General features: G+C 56.8%; 1 protein-coding gene, 1 long non-coding RNA gene and 1 other non-coding gene across 3 annotated transcripts in view; 1 reads left to right on the top strand and 2 right to left on the bottom strand.

Moving 5' to 3' along the window:
• Positions 1-8,017, top strand: part of WDR5 (WD repeat domain 5) — a 29,923-nt gene extending 21,906 nt beyond the window's left edge. The window contains exons 8-13 of the mRNA XM_026457511.1: positions 23-115; positions 2,580-2,655; positions 3,464-3,497; positions 3,816-3,890; positions 4,627-4,714; positions 6,005-8,017. Of these exons, the coding sequence (XP_026313296.1) occupies positions 23-115; positions 2,580-2,655; positions 3,464-3,497; positions 3,816-3,890; positions 4,627-4,714; positions 6,005-6,105 (467 nt within the window). The 3' untranslated portion in view covers positions 6,106-8,017. The remainder of the gene's footprint in view (positions 1-22; positions 116-2,579; positions 2,656-3,463; positions 3,498-3,815; positions 3,891-4,626; positions 4,715-6,004) is intronic.
• Positions 8,018-10,272: 2,255 nt separating this feature from the next.
• On the bottom strand, positions 10,273-11,548 carry LOC111523980. The gene is made up of 2 exons (XR_002725657.2): positions 11,229-11,548; positions 10,273-10,644 (listed from the first exon to the last, which is right to left on the bottom strand). It is a non-coding gene; the product is annotated as an uncharacterized LOC111523980 (long non-coding RNA).
• Positions 11,549-13,325: 1,777 nt separating this feature from the next.
• LOC111524015 lies at positions 13,326-13,451 on the bottom strand. The gene has a single exon (XR_002725661.1). It is a non-coding gene; the product is annotated as a U6atac minor spliceosomal RNA (small nuclear RNA).
• Between the last annotated feature and the right edge of the window lie 3,666 nt (positions 13,452-17,117).

Raw genomic sequence — 17,117 nt, 5'->3', positions numbered from 1 at the left:
AAGTGTAAGCAGACAAGTTAAGATCTTAACTTGTCTGCTTACACTTTTTTGTTCTCTTTGCTTCGAAGTCGCATCTGGGACACCGCCTCGGGCCAGTGCCTGAAGACGCTCATCGGTGAGTGTGGCTCTGCGTGGAGGCTGGGTCTGTGGGGAGGGCCTCTCTTGCTGGGTCCCTGCCCCTGTTCTTCACCAGCTCCTCCTTCCTCCTCTGCCCTGGGTCTGCCCCTGTAGGAGGAACCTTCCTCCTTGTCCGACCGTTCGGCCAGCTCCTTCCGACCGCCTGCTGGCTCTGGTGCTCCTTCTGGTGAAGTTTTCCTGCCGTGGTCTTTCTTCTCTTGGGCCTGTGTGGGGCTCCTCGGCCTGTGCTATCGAGCCTCACTCGGTCCTCTGCTCACTAGCGTCCTCTGGGCACCCCCATTGCCTCCTGGCTTCGGGCCCCTGCTCTCGTGCCAGCCTCTTGGATCATTCCTTGAGTCGACAGGCTGAGCACCTGCCTATCTGCTGGGGGTGCTGCCGAGGTGGATGGGGGTGCGCTGGGGGCATGGAGGACAGGCACAAGGTCTTCACGCCTCAGTGGGAGGAGAGGAAGGAGGGTCATGGCGTGGCCTGGATGGAAGGCCAGGTGCCGGGCAGGGTGTGGCCTGAGGGTCTGTGACGGCCCGGGGTTCCCAGCCGCCCCTTGCAGAGCCTGCAGAAAGGAGCGGAAGGGTTTTCATCTGGGGAGTGTATAGAAGCCTAGGTTAGACGTGTGAGATGGGGCACACCTTAAAGAGGGAGCTGGGTGGTGAAGATGGGGGGTGGACCCCCTGTGTGGGGAGGCACCCCGTTTGTGCTCTTCTTCCCCCTAGTCTGTTGTAGCTTGCTGGCCCAGCTGACACCAAGCCCCACAGACTGGGAGGCTTCCAGCGGCAGGAATGTGTTTCCCCACAGTCCGAGAGGCTGCAGTCAGGATCGAGGAGGCCTCTTCCTGGCTTATAGGTGCTGCCTTACCCTGGCTTCACACTGGTGTCCCTGGTGCCTCCATGTGTCCAAATGTCCTGTCGTAAGGACACCACCCTGGGGCCTCATTTTCACTCTGTTGCCTCATTGAAGGCCTCGTCTCCGGTACACTCACCTCTGAGACTCTGGAGGCCTGGACTTCAGCGTGAGTCTCCTTGCCACAGCGGTCTATGTAGCTTCCTGCCTTGTGGGGCCAGCCTTTTGCTATGCATCCCTCCTGAGCAAGATCACACCGTCCTTGGTGTCCCCTGAACGGGCCACCTGTGCTCAGCTGTGTGTGCCACTGTTGTGTGAGCGCACGTAACCCTCACGGCCACCTGCGAGGAGGGGTGTTCTCATCCTGCAGAGAGGCTCATTCACTAGCCCAAAGCTCCACAGCAAGCAGGTGCAGGGACCGGGATTCCAGCCTGGGCACAGGTGGTTTTGGGCGCCCCTGAGCCCAGGGTGGGGACGGAGGGGTCGCTGCGTAGCAGTTTTTCTGTCGGCATCTCCTCAGGTCTAGTGAGTTAGGCCTTTCTGGACTTCACTGAGACAGGTTGGCTGATGCGTTCCTTCTCTGTGAGCTCTGCCCAGGCAGCCTGGGTTAGGCATGCAGACATATTTGCCCTTAGCTGTGTTAAGGGAGCCTGGCCCCCGGCCCTTACTGTGGCCTCGGCCTGCCTGGCCGTGTGATGTGGTGTGCCCCTGAGGGAGGGCCTGCGTGGCCTCACAGAGTCTCCCGTGCCTTTTCAGTGTGTGTGACCGGGCTGAGGGAGCGGAGACGCCAGGTGCCTGGCGAGGCCAGGCGTCCCCGTGGTGGTAATGCTGAGGGCCGCGTCCTTCCCGGTGCTCGGGACACACGTGCACATGCTCGTTGGTGGCGGGAGGGGGGTCCGTGATGGGGCCTAGGGGTGGGGCCTGCACCAGGACACACCTTCCTTGAGATTCCCCCCTCCTCACTCCGGTGAGGGGAAACGCCTTCCTCCGGTTGTGCGGGTTGTGAGGTTGTCATGTCCTGAAAACTCTGACCTGTGCATGGACAGCTTCTGGGAGCCTTGACTCTTTCAGCTGTGTGAGAAAAAGTGGCTCTACTCTGCCCCCAGGGGTGCGGGGTCCAGCTGATAGGCCTGGGGCATTAGCTGTGGGTGTGACAACAAGCAGATGGGTTCTGTGGGCGTGAATGCCCCTTGCGTCGATAAATTCTTAAAGGAGAATTTCCAAGGTGACTTCCCCAGTTCTCTTTGCTGCTGGTGGAGTCGTCCCTCTGTTGAGTTGGGCATTCGCCAACCTCATCCATCCCCTGTGAGGCAGGTGATTCCTGAGAATGCCCACTGCCCGGTGCCCGAGGAGGCCTGTATTCCTAAAGTCCTGGTGTCAAGGGGCCCCCGGGGCCATGGGCTTGAGGTGTCAAGAACCTGCTCACGGCTGGTGTGCGTGGCTAGGCCACCCTTCGGGGCACCGAGGGGTGGTGGTGCTGGCACTGGTGGTGGTGGCCGACCTCACTCAGATGTCGCACGTGGGGGATGGGGAACGGGTCCCACCTCCTGTCCCTGCCCAGCTGTCAGCGCCCGCCCCGTGTCACCTGTCCGTTATTATTGCAGATGACGACAACCCCCCAGTGTCTTTTGTGAAGTTCTCCCCGAACGGCAAATACATCCTGGCTGCCACGCTGGACAAGTGAGTACTGCGTGGGACCGTGGGGGCGGGCGTGTGGCCTCCCCAGCCAGAGACACCTGCTTGCCAGCGTGAGCCTTCGGAGAGCATGTCGTGGGCTTGGCATGGGACCCAGGCTCCTGCTGGAGCTTTGGCTTCTGGGCAGTGGCCTGTTAGGTCAGAGGGCAGGCCCCTGCCCATCCCTTCCCATCCCTTCCCGACGCTGAACCTCAGGTCTGACTAAAGGAGGATTTAGGGTCAGTTTTCTGGTTGAGCGACTGTGGCCGGGGCAGGCCTAGCCATCTCGCATGAAGGAGTAGGTGGTCTGGGGTCCTCCAAGGCCCGTTCTGGTTCTGACCTCTGAGGACCTTGGTTTTACCTCTCACAAAGCTGCCGCCCTCCCGGACTGTTCTCTAAGCTCCACCTTTCCCATGCGTGCAGCCTCAGCCCTGTGGGTCTGAGTCTGGGCCCCGATCCTCTGAGGGCTGTGTGATTGGGTGGTAAAACCTGTTCTGGATGTTTCCAGAACCAAGAGGACTTCCTCACCCTTTTGAGGATGACCTGAGTCAGGGACGGTAACACCCGTCAGCTTCCTGTTAAAGTCTCTCTTGGAACTGCAAATACTTGCGGCTCTCACACCGTTGCTCCCCAACGCCAAGTCACTGGACTCTGAGCCAGAGGGCCCCTCACGCTGATGGGGAAGGGGGTTGCATCCCCGCTGGCTTTTGCACCTGGCGCTGATGGTGGCCGTGACATAGTGGCTGCAGAGTTGGGCGTGGGGACAGAAGGACGCCTCTGGACGTGCCGCCTCACCCCTCTCTCTGTCTTGCAGCACTCTGAAGCTCTGGGACTACAGCAAGGGGAAGGTGAGCTCCCGCAGGCTTGGGCCCCCGGTGTGCGCCGTCCCTGGGTCATGGCCTCTGGTGGGGACAGAGTGGCCCCGCTGATGACAAAGGAGAGGAGCTCAGAGAGCCATTTCCGCTGGGTTTGGTGCGGATTCCTGAGAGACCTGGGTATTTGTAGGGCGGCAGTCTGCAAGTTAAATCTTCCATTGTGTGGGTTTTGTACTTGTACTTTTTAGAAATAAGCGTAGTCAGTGGTGAAACGCCTTGCTTAGAACATAGAATTATACGAAATCAAGGGGATCCATGACCCTGTGACCAGCCTGTCCCCTCCTGTTTCAGTGCCTGAAGACGTACACTGGCCACAAGAATGAGAAATACTGCATATTTGCTAATTTCTCTGTTACTGGCGGGAAGGTGAGTCTTACAACCTTGAAGTGTCTCACGCGTTCCCAGCTTACTCTCCCGAGAGGTCACACCTGTTACAGGTTGCTTTACACTCAGACGCTTTTCGGTGCCCACAAAAGGAATTTCTGTTTCAACCAAAGTACGCTGCGCCAAGTACCGGGGACACCTTGTTTCGTCTGTTTCTAGGTCCAGCTCCTTAACGGAGGCAGGCAGCCTGTTGCTGGGCTCTGCTGGCAGTGCTTGGCCGATGCCTTCCGAGGGGGTTGGGACCCAACAGGTGGAGCTCCGTGGTGGCTCAGGGTGTCCCTGGGTGGGTGCGCTGGCTCCGAGGCTGTCATCCACCCGCCCCAGCAGGGAGGGGAGTGTGTTTTCCCGCCCGCCCACACTGGTCTCGATGCTGCTTAGACCAGGGTGACTCTCAGGCAGCATGTGTGTGACACACAGACCCAGGAAAGGGTGACCTGAGAAGCATCTTCCATCCTGGAAGCCTCTCCTGGGGCAGGCAAGTGCCTGGCTTCTTTGAGCGAGGCCAGTGCTGGGGTAGAGCAGGCGGGGCTGTCCCCACTGGGAGAGGAAGCCTCAGGCCTGGCTGGAGGGCAGGCAGGGCTTTTCGGTTGAGTTCAGCCAGGCAGCCACCGGCGGGGTGGGCGTGGGGCAGGGCATAACTGGAGATTCTGCCCCTTCCACATGCACGAGTGCTGACCTGCTTTTCCTTGCCCTGTTTTCCCTGCTTGTTGTTACTTAGTGGATTGTGTCTGGCTCAGAGGATAACCTTGTTTACATCTGGAACCTTCAGACGAAAGAGATTGTACAGAAACTACAAGGCCACACAGGTGAGGGCCTGTGCTCCCGCAGCCACTGGCTGCCTGTTGATGTGAGGACAGTTCTGTAGGTGAAGCATGGTCTGCCCGTAGGGGTGCCGTCGTCTTCCCCTTCCCTCCTCAGCCCTCCGCTGGCCCCGTTGAGGAGCCGCTGCTAAGAGCTCTTGCCCAAGGCATGGAGCTGGTCACTGTGCTGCTGACTCGGACCCAGGGCTCCTGTCTTGAACCCTGTTTCTTCCTGTTCTGCCAGGTATTCTGGTCCGGAAGGTGTGTGTGGCTGTGGGACTTTAGGTGGGTGTAGCGTGTCCCACTTCACGGCGAGCTCCATTTCCTGGGCCGGGGACAGTGAGGTCATCGCTGCCCCATCCTGGAGGCTCTGGCTCCTTTCGGATACCTGTTCCCTCTCCCAGAGAGACCCCAGCTGCATGCAGGCCTAGTGGGCTCCACAGCGGTGCTGGTTCCCAGGCGACCTGGGGTTGCCCCCGCCCTGGGTCCTGGCTGCCCTCTGGAGCCACCACTGCTTCCTCACCCTCTGGCCCCGCATTTCCATGTCTCATGGGGCCAATGAGAACATGGGGGGCAAGCCCTTGTGGAAATCGGGGGAGGTGCTGCTTCTCCCTGCGTGTGAGCAGCTTCACCCAGCCTGGGGTCAGCACTCGTGCTCCACGGCGGGCCTGGGCCTTCCTCCGGGTCCTCGCTGGCGTTCTGGGGTTCCTTTGGTTTATGTAGAAGTTGTAAACACTTTGATGTGGCCGACCTTGCACCAGCCTGTTAGATCTGACCGCCCTGCTCGGGTGGTGGACTTGTCCTCGCTGTGACAGAGCCAGCCCTGTGGAGCACTCTGAGGCTCAGCATTGATGGGAGGCGGTGGGAGTGGGCGGCTCAGGGTCCGAGTAAAAGAGGGACATTGTCGATAAAGGACTGAGGACCGTGAGGGGTCTGACTGGGGTCCTTGTGCGTGCTGGCCTCTGAGCCGGTCCTGCTGCCACGCTCCTCCCTGTGGGTGCCGAGCCGCTGCTAGTGGGGGCATGTGGGGCTCCTGGTCTGCAGGCAGGGCTGACACTCCCTGCGGCCTCCTGCCCCTGCCCCCCAACCGGCTGTGTCGCCCTGGTACCAGCTGCTGTCCCCTCGCTCCCCTCCCCTGGGCTTCCTGTGTCGAGGGGAGGCAGCAGGTGCTTGTCCTGAGACCTTCCGGGTGGTGTGCAGAAGCTACCAGCGTTTCTGGGGAGAGGTGGAGCTCAGTCTGGGATGGCGCCCAGGGCATAGGGATGGCTCTATTTCTGACTGTGTCTTTGTTTTCAGATGTTGTGATCTCAACAGCTTGTCACCCAACAGAAAACATCATTGCCTCTGCTGCGCTAGAAAATGACAAAACAATTAAACTGTGGAAGAGTGACTGCTAAGTCCCTTTGCTCCTGCCCGCGAGAGACTGTCGGGAAGTTGACCCGGATTGGCAAGAAACATGGTGTCTTGGAGGTGGTCCCCAGGGTCTGCGCCTGGGGGTCAGGACAGGGCCTGATTTGAGCCTCCTCTTTGAAGATGATTTGGCCGAGCGGAAGGTGTGGACCACCGGAAAGTTCTAAAAGTTGCTGGTGACATTTCTTGCCAATTCTAACACTGTCTAGGGAAGAGTTCCTAGTCTATTGTGTTCAGAGTCAACAAAAATTTTTAATTTTTTATTACAAAAGGGTGAAGTTCAATTTAACATGCGTTGTGTTTTTTCAGTAAACGTTCTGTATCTTTTTGATATTCCATGACCCAGTGCACGCCGTCACCGCCACCATGGCCCCGCCAGCTGGCCTCCCCTTTGGCCTAGGGCCCTGACTCCTCCATTCCCGCCAGTAGCCGTTGCTAGTGTATTTTTGTCTTTCTGGAAAACAGCATTGTGTGGTTGTTTTCCGTGTAAAGAGCCGTTTGTGTCTTGGGAGCTTGTGGACCACACGTGGGCAGCACAGTCATCGCGCACGACGCTCCTGTTTGTCTCAGTGTCCCTGCAACAAGCAGCACCACAGACTGTAATAAAAGGTGGGGTTTTGTGAACGGTTGTGGCAAGTGAGTCCTTGTGAAGCTCGTCTCCATGTGGCTTTCTTGGAGAAAGGCTCTCGTGGCGCAAGAGGGCGGAAGGTTTCTTCGGAAAGGAGGTGCTGAGGCTGGCTGCGCCTGCTCTCTGAAGACGCCTTCGGCTCTAGGTTCATTGTTCAGTGTTGCTGGGGGAGGAGCGGGGGTGGGGAGGTTCTTAGCTGCAAAGGAGCCAAGCTCCTGATGGGCTCCCTTTGGGATGTGGGGGATGCCTGGCATGGGAAGGCTCCCTGAGTCCTTCAGTCCAGGTCAGATGCCAGTGGGACTGATGCGCCCTATGAGGGCTGCAGGGCCAGTGCTGCCCTTCGGCATCCTCGAGGGGTTGGGTGCTAAGCGCAAGCCTCACCGTCCTTGCGGGAACCCTCACTCGCCCGCCCACCCGTCTGTGCTCCTGGCGGCGCGGCTTCCTGGTGCTCACCTGCACAGCGGTTTACAGTGGAGGCCAAGCTGGCGCCTCTGGGGAGCGAGGCTGAAACCTGAGCTCTGTGGAGACCGTTGTGGTGAGGGCTGCCACACACAGGGCAGAGCAGGGTGGCCGAGGGCACAGGCGCCTGGGTCTGTCCCACGGGGCAGGGCTTTGGGGTGGGGTGGGCTGTGATGCTCTGGGAAGCCAGCTTGGATCCTGGGTCTACAGAGGGCCCTGGCCCCGGAGCCCAGCCAGCTCTGCCTCTCTGAGGGCCTGGAGTCCTGGGGGAGCCCAGCCAGCTCTGCCTCTCTCAGGGCCTGGAGTCCTGGGTGAATCCTGCAGGTTTTTGTTGCACCGGCCCAGGGAGGAAGGGGTTGTCAGGTGGGCTCTCCTGGGGGTCCTCCAGTGGCAGAGGTGAGGAGGGGGTTATCCGAGGCATCTGGAGATGTATGTCCTGTGGTTTCCCTTGCCCCTCTGTTTCTGATGAGGTGTACGGATGAGTGACCTGCGCTAAGAAGTGAGTTGCCACAGTGAAAATGGGTTGGTGTTTGTCTCCGACGCTCAGGGTCTGGGCGCCTCACATTTGCAGTCTGTTGTGACAGACACGGGGAGTTCCGCGTGCCAGCCTGCGGCTGCCCTGCTGTGGGGGTCCTGGGGGCGGCCAGCCTCCTTCAGTCTTGTTCTGGGGGGATGGCCCACTCCGGGGAGGGGGTGTGCTGTGCTGAGCGCTGTATCCTTGAATATAGTTTATTTTTTCTACATTTGAATTCTGTTGTAGATTTATGTAAAAATACATTCTTTTTGAAAATAAAAATTTTCATGTCTTCTAATTTTGTCCTGTGAGAATTTCTTAACTTAAAACGTGGCTGTCTCTGTGGGGTGGGAGAGCTTTGTCCCCTGGTGGTGGGGGTAGTGTCTGGTGTGCCAGTGTGCCCCACAGAGGACAGTCCTGGGTTTTAACAGTAACCTTAGGAAAGTCATCTATTTGTGCTAATTATTCTATGTATTTTGTATTGGTTTTTCCACTCTTAGGTATATACCTGTGTGCTAATTACTGACAGTGTTAGGCAGGTAGGCACAGATGAGGAAAGGTCCTCCAAAGTCCTGCTGCCACCACCGTGCTGGGGAGTATCTTCCAGGGTATGCCTTACAAAACTAACAGGAGCTTTCAGATGTGAAGAGCGTGGGGCCCCCAGGTTCCTGTCCCTGTCCCTGCTGCAGGAACTTCCTTGTTCATGGGCTCCTGTTATTTTAGTACAAATCCCAGACGTTCTACCATGTAAGCGGTGAACGGGTAGTGTCTCAAAATAATTCTCCAGAAGCATTATTACCACAGTGCCATTTTCATACCAAAAAAGTTCTGCAACCCTCTGCATTTTTTTTTTTTTTTTTTTTTTGAGATAGGGTCTTGCTCTGTTGCCCAGGCTGGAATACAGTGGTGTGATCACGACTCACTGCAGCCTCAACCTCTTGGACACGAGTGATCCTCCCACCTCAGCCTCCCAAGTAGCTGGGACCACAGACACTTGATACCATGCCCGTCTAATTATTTTTGAGACAGGGTATAAACTCACCCGGGCTGGAGTGCAGTGGTGCCATCTCAGCTCACTGCAATCCCATATCCCGGGTTCAAGCGATTCTTGTGCCTCAGCCTCCTGAGTAGCTGGGATTACAGGCCCAGCTATTTTGTGTATTTTTAGTAGAATCGGGTTTTTGCCATGTTGGCCAGGCAGGCCAGTGAATTTTTTATTTTTTATTTTGCAGAGATAGGGTCTCACTATGGTGCCTAGGCTGGTCTCAAACTCCTGGCCTCCAGTGATGCACTTCTGCCTCCCAAAGTGCTGGGACTGCAAGCGTGAGCCATTGTACCCAGCCCCCCTAAAATTCTTTTTTTTTTTTTTTTTTTGAGAGGGAGTCTCGCTCTGTCCTCCAGGCTGGAGTGCAGTGGCCGGATCTCAGCTCACTGCAAGCTCCGCCTCCCGGGTTTAGGGTTTATGCCATTCTCCTGCCTCAGCCTCCCAAGTAGCTGGGACTACAGGCACCCGCCACCTCACCCGGCTAGTTTTTTGTATTTTTTAGTAGAGACGGGGTTTCACCGTGTTAGCTAGGATGATCTCAATCTCCTGACCTCGTGATCCGCCCGTCTCAGCCTCCCAAAGTGCTGGGATTACAGGCTTGAGCCACCACGCCCGGCCCCCACTAAAATTCTTTAATTGACTATGTGATGTTCAGATTTCCCCTGTTGTCTTAGTATGTTTAAAGAAAGTGTTCCTGTATGTGCACACATACACGCATATACACACGTCACATGCACATACACATGTATATATGCATTTAGGGCACACCTCTACATGGGTGCACACAAGTACGTTTGTGCAGCGAATGACAGCATGTGTATGTGTATGCAGATGTACCTGCAAGGTATGTGTGCATAGGGTATGTGTGTGCACATGCGCAAATGCATGTATGTGCTTGCACACGTGTATGCCTGTGTATGGAATTGGGATCCAGACAAGGTCTTCACCTGCATCTGGTTAGTTTACCTCAAGCCTTTTTTTTTTGGAGACGTCTTGCTCTGTCGCCCAGGCTGGAGTGCAGTGGCACAACCTCAGCTCACTGCAACCTCCACCTCCCAGGTTCAGGTGATTCTCCTGCCTCAGCCTCCTGAGTAGCTGGGATTACAGGCACCCACCCACCACGCCCGGATAATTTTTGTATTTTTAGCAGAGTTGGGGTTTCACCGTGTTGCCAGATTAGTCTTGAACTCCTGACCTCAAGTGCTTTGCCTGCCTTGGCCTCCCAGAGTTCTGGGATTACAGGTGTGAGCCACCGAGCCCGGCCCCTCAAGTGTTTTTAAATCGCCAGGTCCTCCCTCTTTGTTCTGTACCATGTATCCGTTGAAACCAGGTCGTTTATCTTGAGGCCTCCTGGTCTGGTTTTGCTGAGTGTGTCTTCGTGGGGCTGTTCAGCATCTTCTGGTCTCCGGTGTTCCCGGTAACCTGGCAGTAGGGGCAGCAGCAGGCCACGCTCCGTGCTTGATTCAGGACACGGTGGGTGGTGCTGGGTGCGTGTTCAAACAGCTGACTCATCAGGAGATTGGTGTTATTTGATAAACATCTTTCCAGTCCTTACTTGAGTCCTATGTTTAAAAACCTACAGGAGTTTGTGCCCAGGACAGACGTGACGGACGGGGACACACACACAGACCAGGTGAACGCTCTCACCCCGCTTGCCGTTCTCCCTCTCTGGGTGCCTTTCTGGTGGTTTCCATCGATGGGAACCATGCACCGGTGGGGTCCATCTGTGTCATTTAGGAAAACAAGCTGCGTGTCACATCCTGGCACATCCTGCTCTTCAGCCCATGAAGGAAGCTCTCAAAACACAGTGGTGGGGTAAGGTGTTGGCCGTGTGGATTCACCGACCCAGCAAGGAGCTACCTTAGGGTCAAGGATGAGTTCTGAGAAATAGGAGAAAAGAAAGAGTCAGTGAAGAGGAGAATCAGGTATGGTTACCCAGAGGACGGGCAGAGGATGCTGAATCCCAGTAGAGTGATGCCCGCTCCTGGCTATGGACTGAGATGGCATTTCACGCCCTCCTGGGAGACCCTGACCCTCACCACCAAGCCTGACGGGTGCGGGGGAGCAGGGGCTGCAGGTACTGTTAAAGGCCAGATCCACTTGGCAAAGATTTTACATAACTCAACTAATGAGGGGGGCCTGTAAGATGTTACAACCGGCCGGGAGCGGTGGCTCACGCCTGTAATCCCAGCACTTTGGGAGGCCGAGGCGGGTGGATCACAAGGTCAGGAGATCGAGACCACGGTGAAACCCCGTCTCTACTAAAAATACAAAAAATTAGCCGGGTGAGGTGGCGGGCGCCTGTAGTCCCAGCTACTCGGGAGGCTGAGCCAGGAGAATGGCGGGAACCCAGGAGGCGGAGCCGAGATCGCCTCACTGCACTCCAGCCTGGTGGACAGAGCGAGACTCTGTCTTAAAAAAGAAAAAAAAAGATGTTACAACCGCTTGGAAGTACCACACTTACGCAGGCAAACGAATGCTGAGACAAATTGCAAATAGATTCAAAACTGGCCAAAGGTCCAACTCCACAGTAATCATCACATCCCACTGGGCAGGCTCGTTCAGCTTCCCCCAGTTTCGAGCTGTGAACAGTGAAGAGCAAAGGCTCCTTAGGTCGAGCAGAGGGTGTTTTTCCTTGTGCTTATTTCAAGGTCTCTCTCAGTTTTTCCTGATAGTCAACTCTTCTGTCAAAAGCTTGGTGAGCGCCGGCTGCGGTGGCTCAAGCCTGTAATCCCAGCACTTTAGGAGGCCGAGGCGGGCGGATCACGAGGTCAGGAGACCGAGACCATCCTGGCTAACCGGTGAAACCCCGTCTCTACTAAAAATACGAAAAATTAGCCGGGCGAGGAGGCGGGCGCCTGTAGTCCCAGCTACTCGAAAGGCTGAGGCAGGAGAATTACTTGAATCTGGGAGGCAGAAGTTGCAGTGAGCCGAGATCGCACCACTGCACTCCAGCCTGGACGACAGAGCAAGACTTCGTCTCAAAACAAAAACAAAAAAAGCTTGGTGAGCAGGAGGGAGGGTTCCCATAAGGCCTTTTGGGGAGGGAAATACCAGAATATAGGGTGACCCCAAGGGTAGGGGCTGCAACAGATGAAGGTCGCTTGGCAGCTTCACTGTCGGGGTGCAGGGGGTGGGGTGGGCCGCGGTTTCCACCCTCCAGGCTGAGCCCTCACTTGGATCGGCCCACCCCCTCCTAAGGGATGCGAACCAGGCTGTGGCTTTAATGTGGCTGGTGTGTTGACCGCGCAGGCCTGAGCCCTGGAGCGGCGCGCACTTGGCCTGCCTGTTCTCGGCATCCCAAGCCTCAGTGCCGGGCCCTCCAGTTCCCGGGGCCTGCGCCTCCCGCAGCCTTGGCTGTCTCAGGAGGTGGCACCGCGTCCTTCCCCGGAGGGGAACTGACACCCTGCAGTTACCCCCGACCCTGCCCTCCACGGCCGTTGGCACATCTTCTCCAGAACCCAGGGCTCCCAGCCCCTCCATATTGCCCGCATCCGGCCTCCGGCCTCGCCCCGCCGCAGCCCCGAAGGTCTTCCCGCTGCCATCCTTGCCCGCTGGGCTGTTCTCAGCGTGGTCGCCGGAGGGATGTCCTTTGAGCTCATTCGGTCCCGTCCCTCCCCTGCGGGAGGCTCTCCAAGGTCTCGCCCTTGCTGAGGGTCGAAGTTCAGGTCCTTGCACAGGTCCGTGGGGCCCTGACCCCTCTCCTAGCCCCTGGTTCCCCTCCAGCCCCGGGGCCTTGCGGGACCCTCCCTGCGTCTCAGGGTTCCGAGGTCCTCGCGCCTCCTTGGATCTGGACTTGGGTGTGGACCTCCCCGTCCGCCCTACTCGCTGGAGCCGGTCTCCACGGGGCTGGGGCGAAGCCTCTGGAATGGCCGGGAACGCGCTCCGGGCGGGCAGCGGCTTCGCTCGGTAGCTGCCGTAACTCCGGACCGTGCCCAATGCTTAGTTTTCTGTGAATGAATCAGTGTTAGGCGGAAACTTCCATCAGACTTTGAACGAGGCCCCGAACGTTTGCGATGCTGGAGACGCTCCCGTCGACCCGCCGAGCCGCCCAGTGCCTGAGGCGGCGACCGGGCCGCCCGCGGGAGACGGGCCCTGCCGGGTGTGGGACGCGAACACGACCCAGTGCCAAGAAGCGGCGGTGAAGAAGAAGGGAAAAGCCCCACGCAGCGGCGGAACCGCGCACCCGTGCACACGCGCATCCCCAGCCCGCGTCCCGGGGAAAGAAGACGAAAGAAGATAAGACAAAAAATGCGCCGGGCTTTGCAGTGGCTCCTGCCTGTAATCCCAGCACTTTGGGAGGCCGAGGGTGGGCGGATCACCTGAGGTCAGGAGTTCAAGACCAGCCTTGGTCAACATGGCGAAACCCCCATCTCTACTAAAAATACAAAACATTAGTCGGGCGTGGTGGCGCACGCCTGTAATCCCAGCTACCCTGGAGGCTGAGGCAGGAGAATCGCTCGAATCCAGGAGGTGCAGGTTGTAGTGAGCCGAGATCGCGCCATTGCACTCCTGTCTGGGCGATGGCGTAAGACTCACGTCTGAAGAAAAACAAGTAAACAAAAAACGATGGTTAGATGCCACGAAGTAGGTGGCAATGCCTTAACCGTATGCGTGTTGTCAGGCCCGAAGGCCTCTTCCATCCTTGTCAAGGGGAGTGCTAACCTTCTCTCCTTTCATACAACACGCCACAATCTCCATGAAGGTCGGTATTTAAGGACCAAAACTTCATTCACCTTTCGGTGAGGGCGACTTGTTATTCGCTCTCCATGGAGGTACATTTATAGAAATGTCAGGGCCCAGTGTGAAACCACAACTGTTCGCATTAATCGTCTTTATTAGTTTGAACGTGTAAGAAACAAATCTACAATTTTTCGTGCCTTAATATATTCATAAAAGCAGCCAATTAGAAGCTGCGGGGAACAAACGGAAGTCCCGAGCGCCCTTCAGAGAAGTAGATTCCCCCGGAAACAAAACAGGGCGGGCGCGCACCTCCTGCGGCGACACGCCCAGCAGACGGCGGAAGGCGGGAAGGAACAGTCTACGGAAGTGGAAGGTTGGTAACGAATCAGAGAACGGGGATCGGAAGATCCGCTCCACGGACTTCCGGACGCGGCCCTGCCAGGGGAACAGCGGGTGCGCTGGACGGTATGGGGCGCCTGAGGCCGCTGCGCAAGCGCCGCGCTCGCTCCGCCACGTTCTCGCAAGCTCTGCGCGGTCTTGGGTGGAGAGTTCGAGCCTTAGCATGGCCGAGTGCCCTGGAGCCGGTTTCGGCTCTGGCGTTCGCACATGCCCTCGGGCTCCAGGTTACAACGTCAGTATTGGCACCTCGGCGCCGTCCCGTCCTGTTCTCGTCCTCCGTTCCGTGGCCCCCCAGGCGATTCTGGCGCCCCGCAGGCCGGGCCCCTCCCATCGCCTCAATGGGCAGCGCCCTGCGAGGCTCAGGGACCGGGGACACTCGGCCTTCCTGACAAGGAGCCCGAGGGTCTGCACAACCTGGGGCACCACCCGGCCTGGCGAGGATTATCGCTGTGCGCGCGATGCACATGAGTCCTCAACACCTCTGCACATTCATGCACGTGTCCATACATGGTGCACACACGTCCTTACACGTATGTACATATACATGTCTGCACGCACACACGTCTGCACCCGAGTCAGACGTGCAAGTGCACGCATGGATTGTGGACACACGTTTACACACATGAATATGTGTATACACATGCAGACATATGTGCCTGCCCACATGGATGTGTGCACAAACAAGCACAGAGGTCCTCAGTGGCCCACTCCTGGTGGCTGTGTGCTGTGGGCTGTGAATGGCCGTACTTATTTCTCAGAGCTTTTGGGATGTGTGTGTTTCCAGTTGTGCATATTAATTAGAAAAAACAAAACTGAATTTGTAGGTTAAGGCAGGTTCTTAAGTTTCCTTAACTTCCTCTCCCTGGAGACCTGGTGGGCTGGGCTGGGCACTGCTGCAGGAGGCCAGCCGTGAGTCAGGTCTTCTCTAGAAGGTTCAGGGCAAGCCCTGGATTACAAATAGGAAACCAGGTGCATGAGGAAGGCACTGCTTACCCTGCAAAGACAGTCAAGGTGTAGGGCGGGGAGCAGCAGCTTGGAGGTCAGAGCCAGGACCTTGGGGGCTGAGAGTGGTGTGCCTGGCTGGTGGTCTTTGGCAGCGGGAGGCCTGGTGTCACCCTGGGGCCCAGACTGTGAAGGACTGGTGGCTTTGGGGCTCTGTGAGTTCCACGGGGCCCAAGCATCTGCCCAGCCAGTGTTCTGTGCACTGCCCACCTGCCTGTGTTGTCATGAGGATGGGGTTTGCTAAGATACAGATTCTTGTCTCTTCCCTAGTCTGAGTACAGGTTCTGTGGTCAGGCCCGGGAATCTGTATTCACCGAGGCCCTTTGGGTTCTGCCTGATATCACAGCAGCCGGTCTTTACTTTGGGTGGAGGTTGGAGGTCTGCACGTCACCCAGGAGACTTACCAGTGGTAACCCAAGAAGCGGGAAGATGGCAAGAGGGTCTTTGCAGGGTTGGGAGGACCAGGCTGGAAGGACCTGGGAGGCCACAGCACCCACTTGGACTCGGTGTAGAACCCGTGGAAGCAGCCTGCACTGCATGGATGGAGGCTGCGTTGCCCCACGTCTGCTGGTGCCTCTGAACTCCAGCTCTGCCAGATGCCGCCTCTCCTGCTGACCGCTGCATCACAAGATGTGTGCACCACTTGCACACAGGGTGTGCCAAAGTGTTTGTTGAACAAAGGCATGGTCAGTATTGGTATTGCCCCGAGACTCATGCCCTCAGCCCAGATTTGGGCACATGCTCATGTCAACTGCTGGAAGTCCCTCTGGGGCACACAAATGTGTCTGGACGAGAGGAAGAGTCAGCCCAGCTCCAAGTGCCTGGCGTCTGGGGCGGAAAGGTGGACGGGGCAGTCAGAGTGATCACCTGCGGGGAGTCCACTTTGCACTCCGCTCGAGTCACCAGGGATATAACTCATTGGGTCCTAAGTCTCGCTTTCCGAGGGCCGTTCTTAGAGTCCCCCGTATGAAATCAGGCTATATCCAGAGAAAGTTCCAGAAATAAGAAAAGGTGAGATCGTCTAGTGACCCCCCCATTTTGAGCACATGGAGACTGAGGGAGGGGAGGAACTTGCTTGAGAGCACTACACAATTTTTTTTTTGAGATGGAGTCTCAGAGCTGGAGAATTCCTCTAACCACGAGGAATTTGGATGCTTATCCTGAATAGTGGAAAATGAACGTCTCGTGGAGCTAGGGTCCGCCACCACCTGGGGATCCACAGTCAGACATGGCATAGAGGATGCCCTCCCAGATCCTGCTCTGTCTCCCAGACTGGAGTGCACTGGTGCCACCTCAGCTCACTGCAACCTCCGTCTCCCGGATTCAAGCGATTCTCTGGCCTTAGCCTTCTGAGTAGCTGGGATTACAGGGGCACGCCACCACACCCAGCTTATTTTGTATATTTAGTAGAGATGGGGCTTCACCATGTTGGCCAGGTTGGTCTCAAACTCCTGACTTCAGGTGATCCACCTGCCTCAGTCTCCCAAAGTGCTGGGATCACAGGCATGATCACAGAGTGGTGGGGTAGGGACCCGGCCCCCAGCTCCCAGTGCTGGACATGGGCAGGGCAGGTGTGGGTTCCCTTCCAGCCCTGGCAAAGCCCCGGGCCATGCGCGCTTTTCCCGTCAGGTGTCGAGGCAGGCAGGGCTGCTGCATAGTATACAAGATGCCCCATTGAGATGGAATCTCAGACAAATGAGTCATGTTTTACTGTAAGCATATCGCAAATATTTCATGGGACACACTTATACTAAAACTTATTCATTGTTTATCTGAGCTTCAAAGGTAATGGCGTGCCCTGTATTTTCATTTGCTAAATTTGGCAGCCCTAGTAACGGGAGCTGGAGGGCTTTTGTTATTTGCCCTCAAGCAGCATTTCCTGGCATTGGCTTCAGTGACCAGTTGTCTCTTGAAATGTCCCATGGACAAAAGGGAAGAAAACTGGGATATACTGTGTTAAACTTGCATAATTCCTTTTTTTTCTTCTTTAAAGAAAAGCCTAGCCGGGTGCGGTGGTTCACACCTGTAATCCCAGCACTTTGGGAGGCCACACAGGGCGGATCACAAGGTCAGGAGTTCAGGACTAGCCTGGCCAATGTGGTAAAACCCACTAAAAATACAAAAATTAGCCAGGTGTGGTGGTGGGCACCTGTAATCCCAGCTACTCGGGAGGCTGAGGCAGGAGAATTGCTTGAACCCAGGAGGGAGGTTGCAGTGAGCTGAGATCATGCCACTGCACTCCAGCCTGGGCAACAGAGTAAGACTCTGT

The sequence above is a fragment of the Piliocolobus tephrosceles genome, chromosome 14 (assembly GCF_002776525.5).
Source record: "Piliocolobus tephrosceles isolate RC106 chromosome 14, ASM277652v3, whole genome shotgun sequence".
Lineage (NCBI taxonomy): Eukaryota > Metazoa > Chordata > Mammalia > Primates > Cercopithecidae > Piliocolobus > Piliocolobus tephrosceles.
Note: the sequence above shows the minus strand (reverse complement) of the source record. Positions and strands in the feature narration are given on the sequence as shown.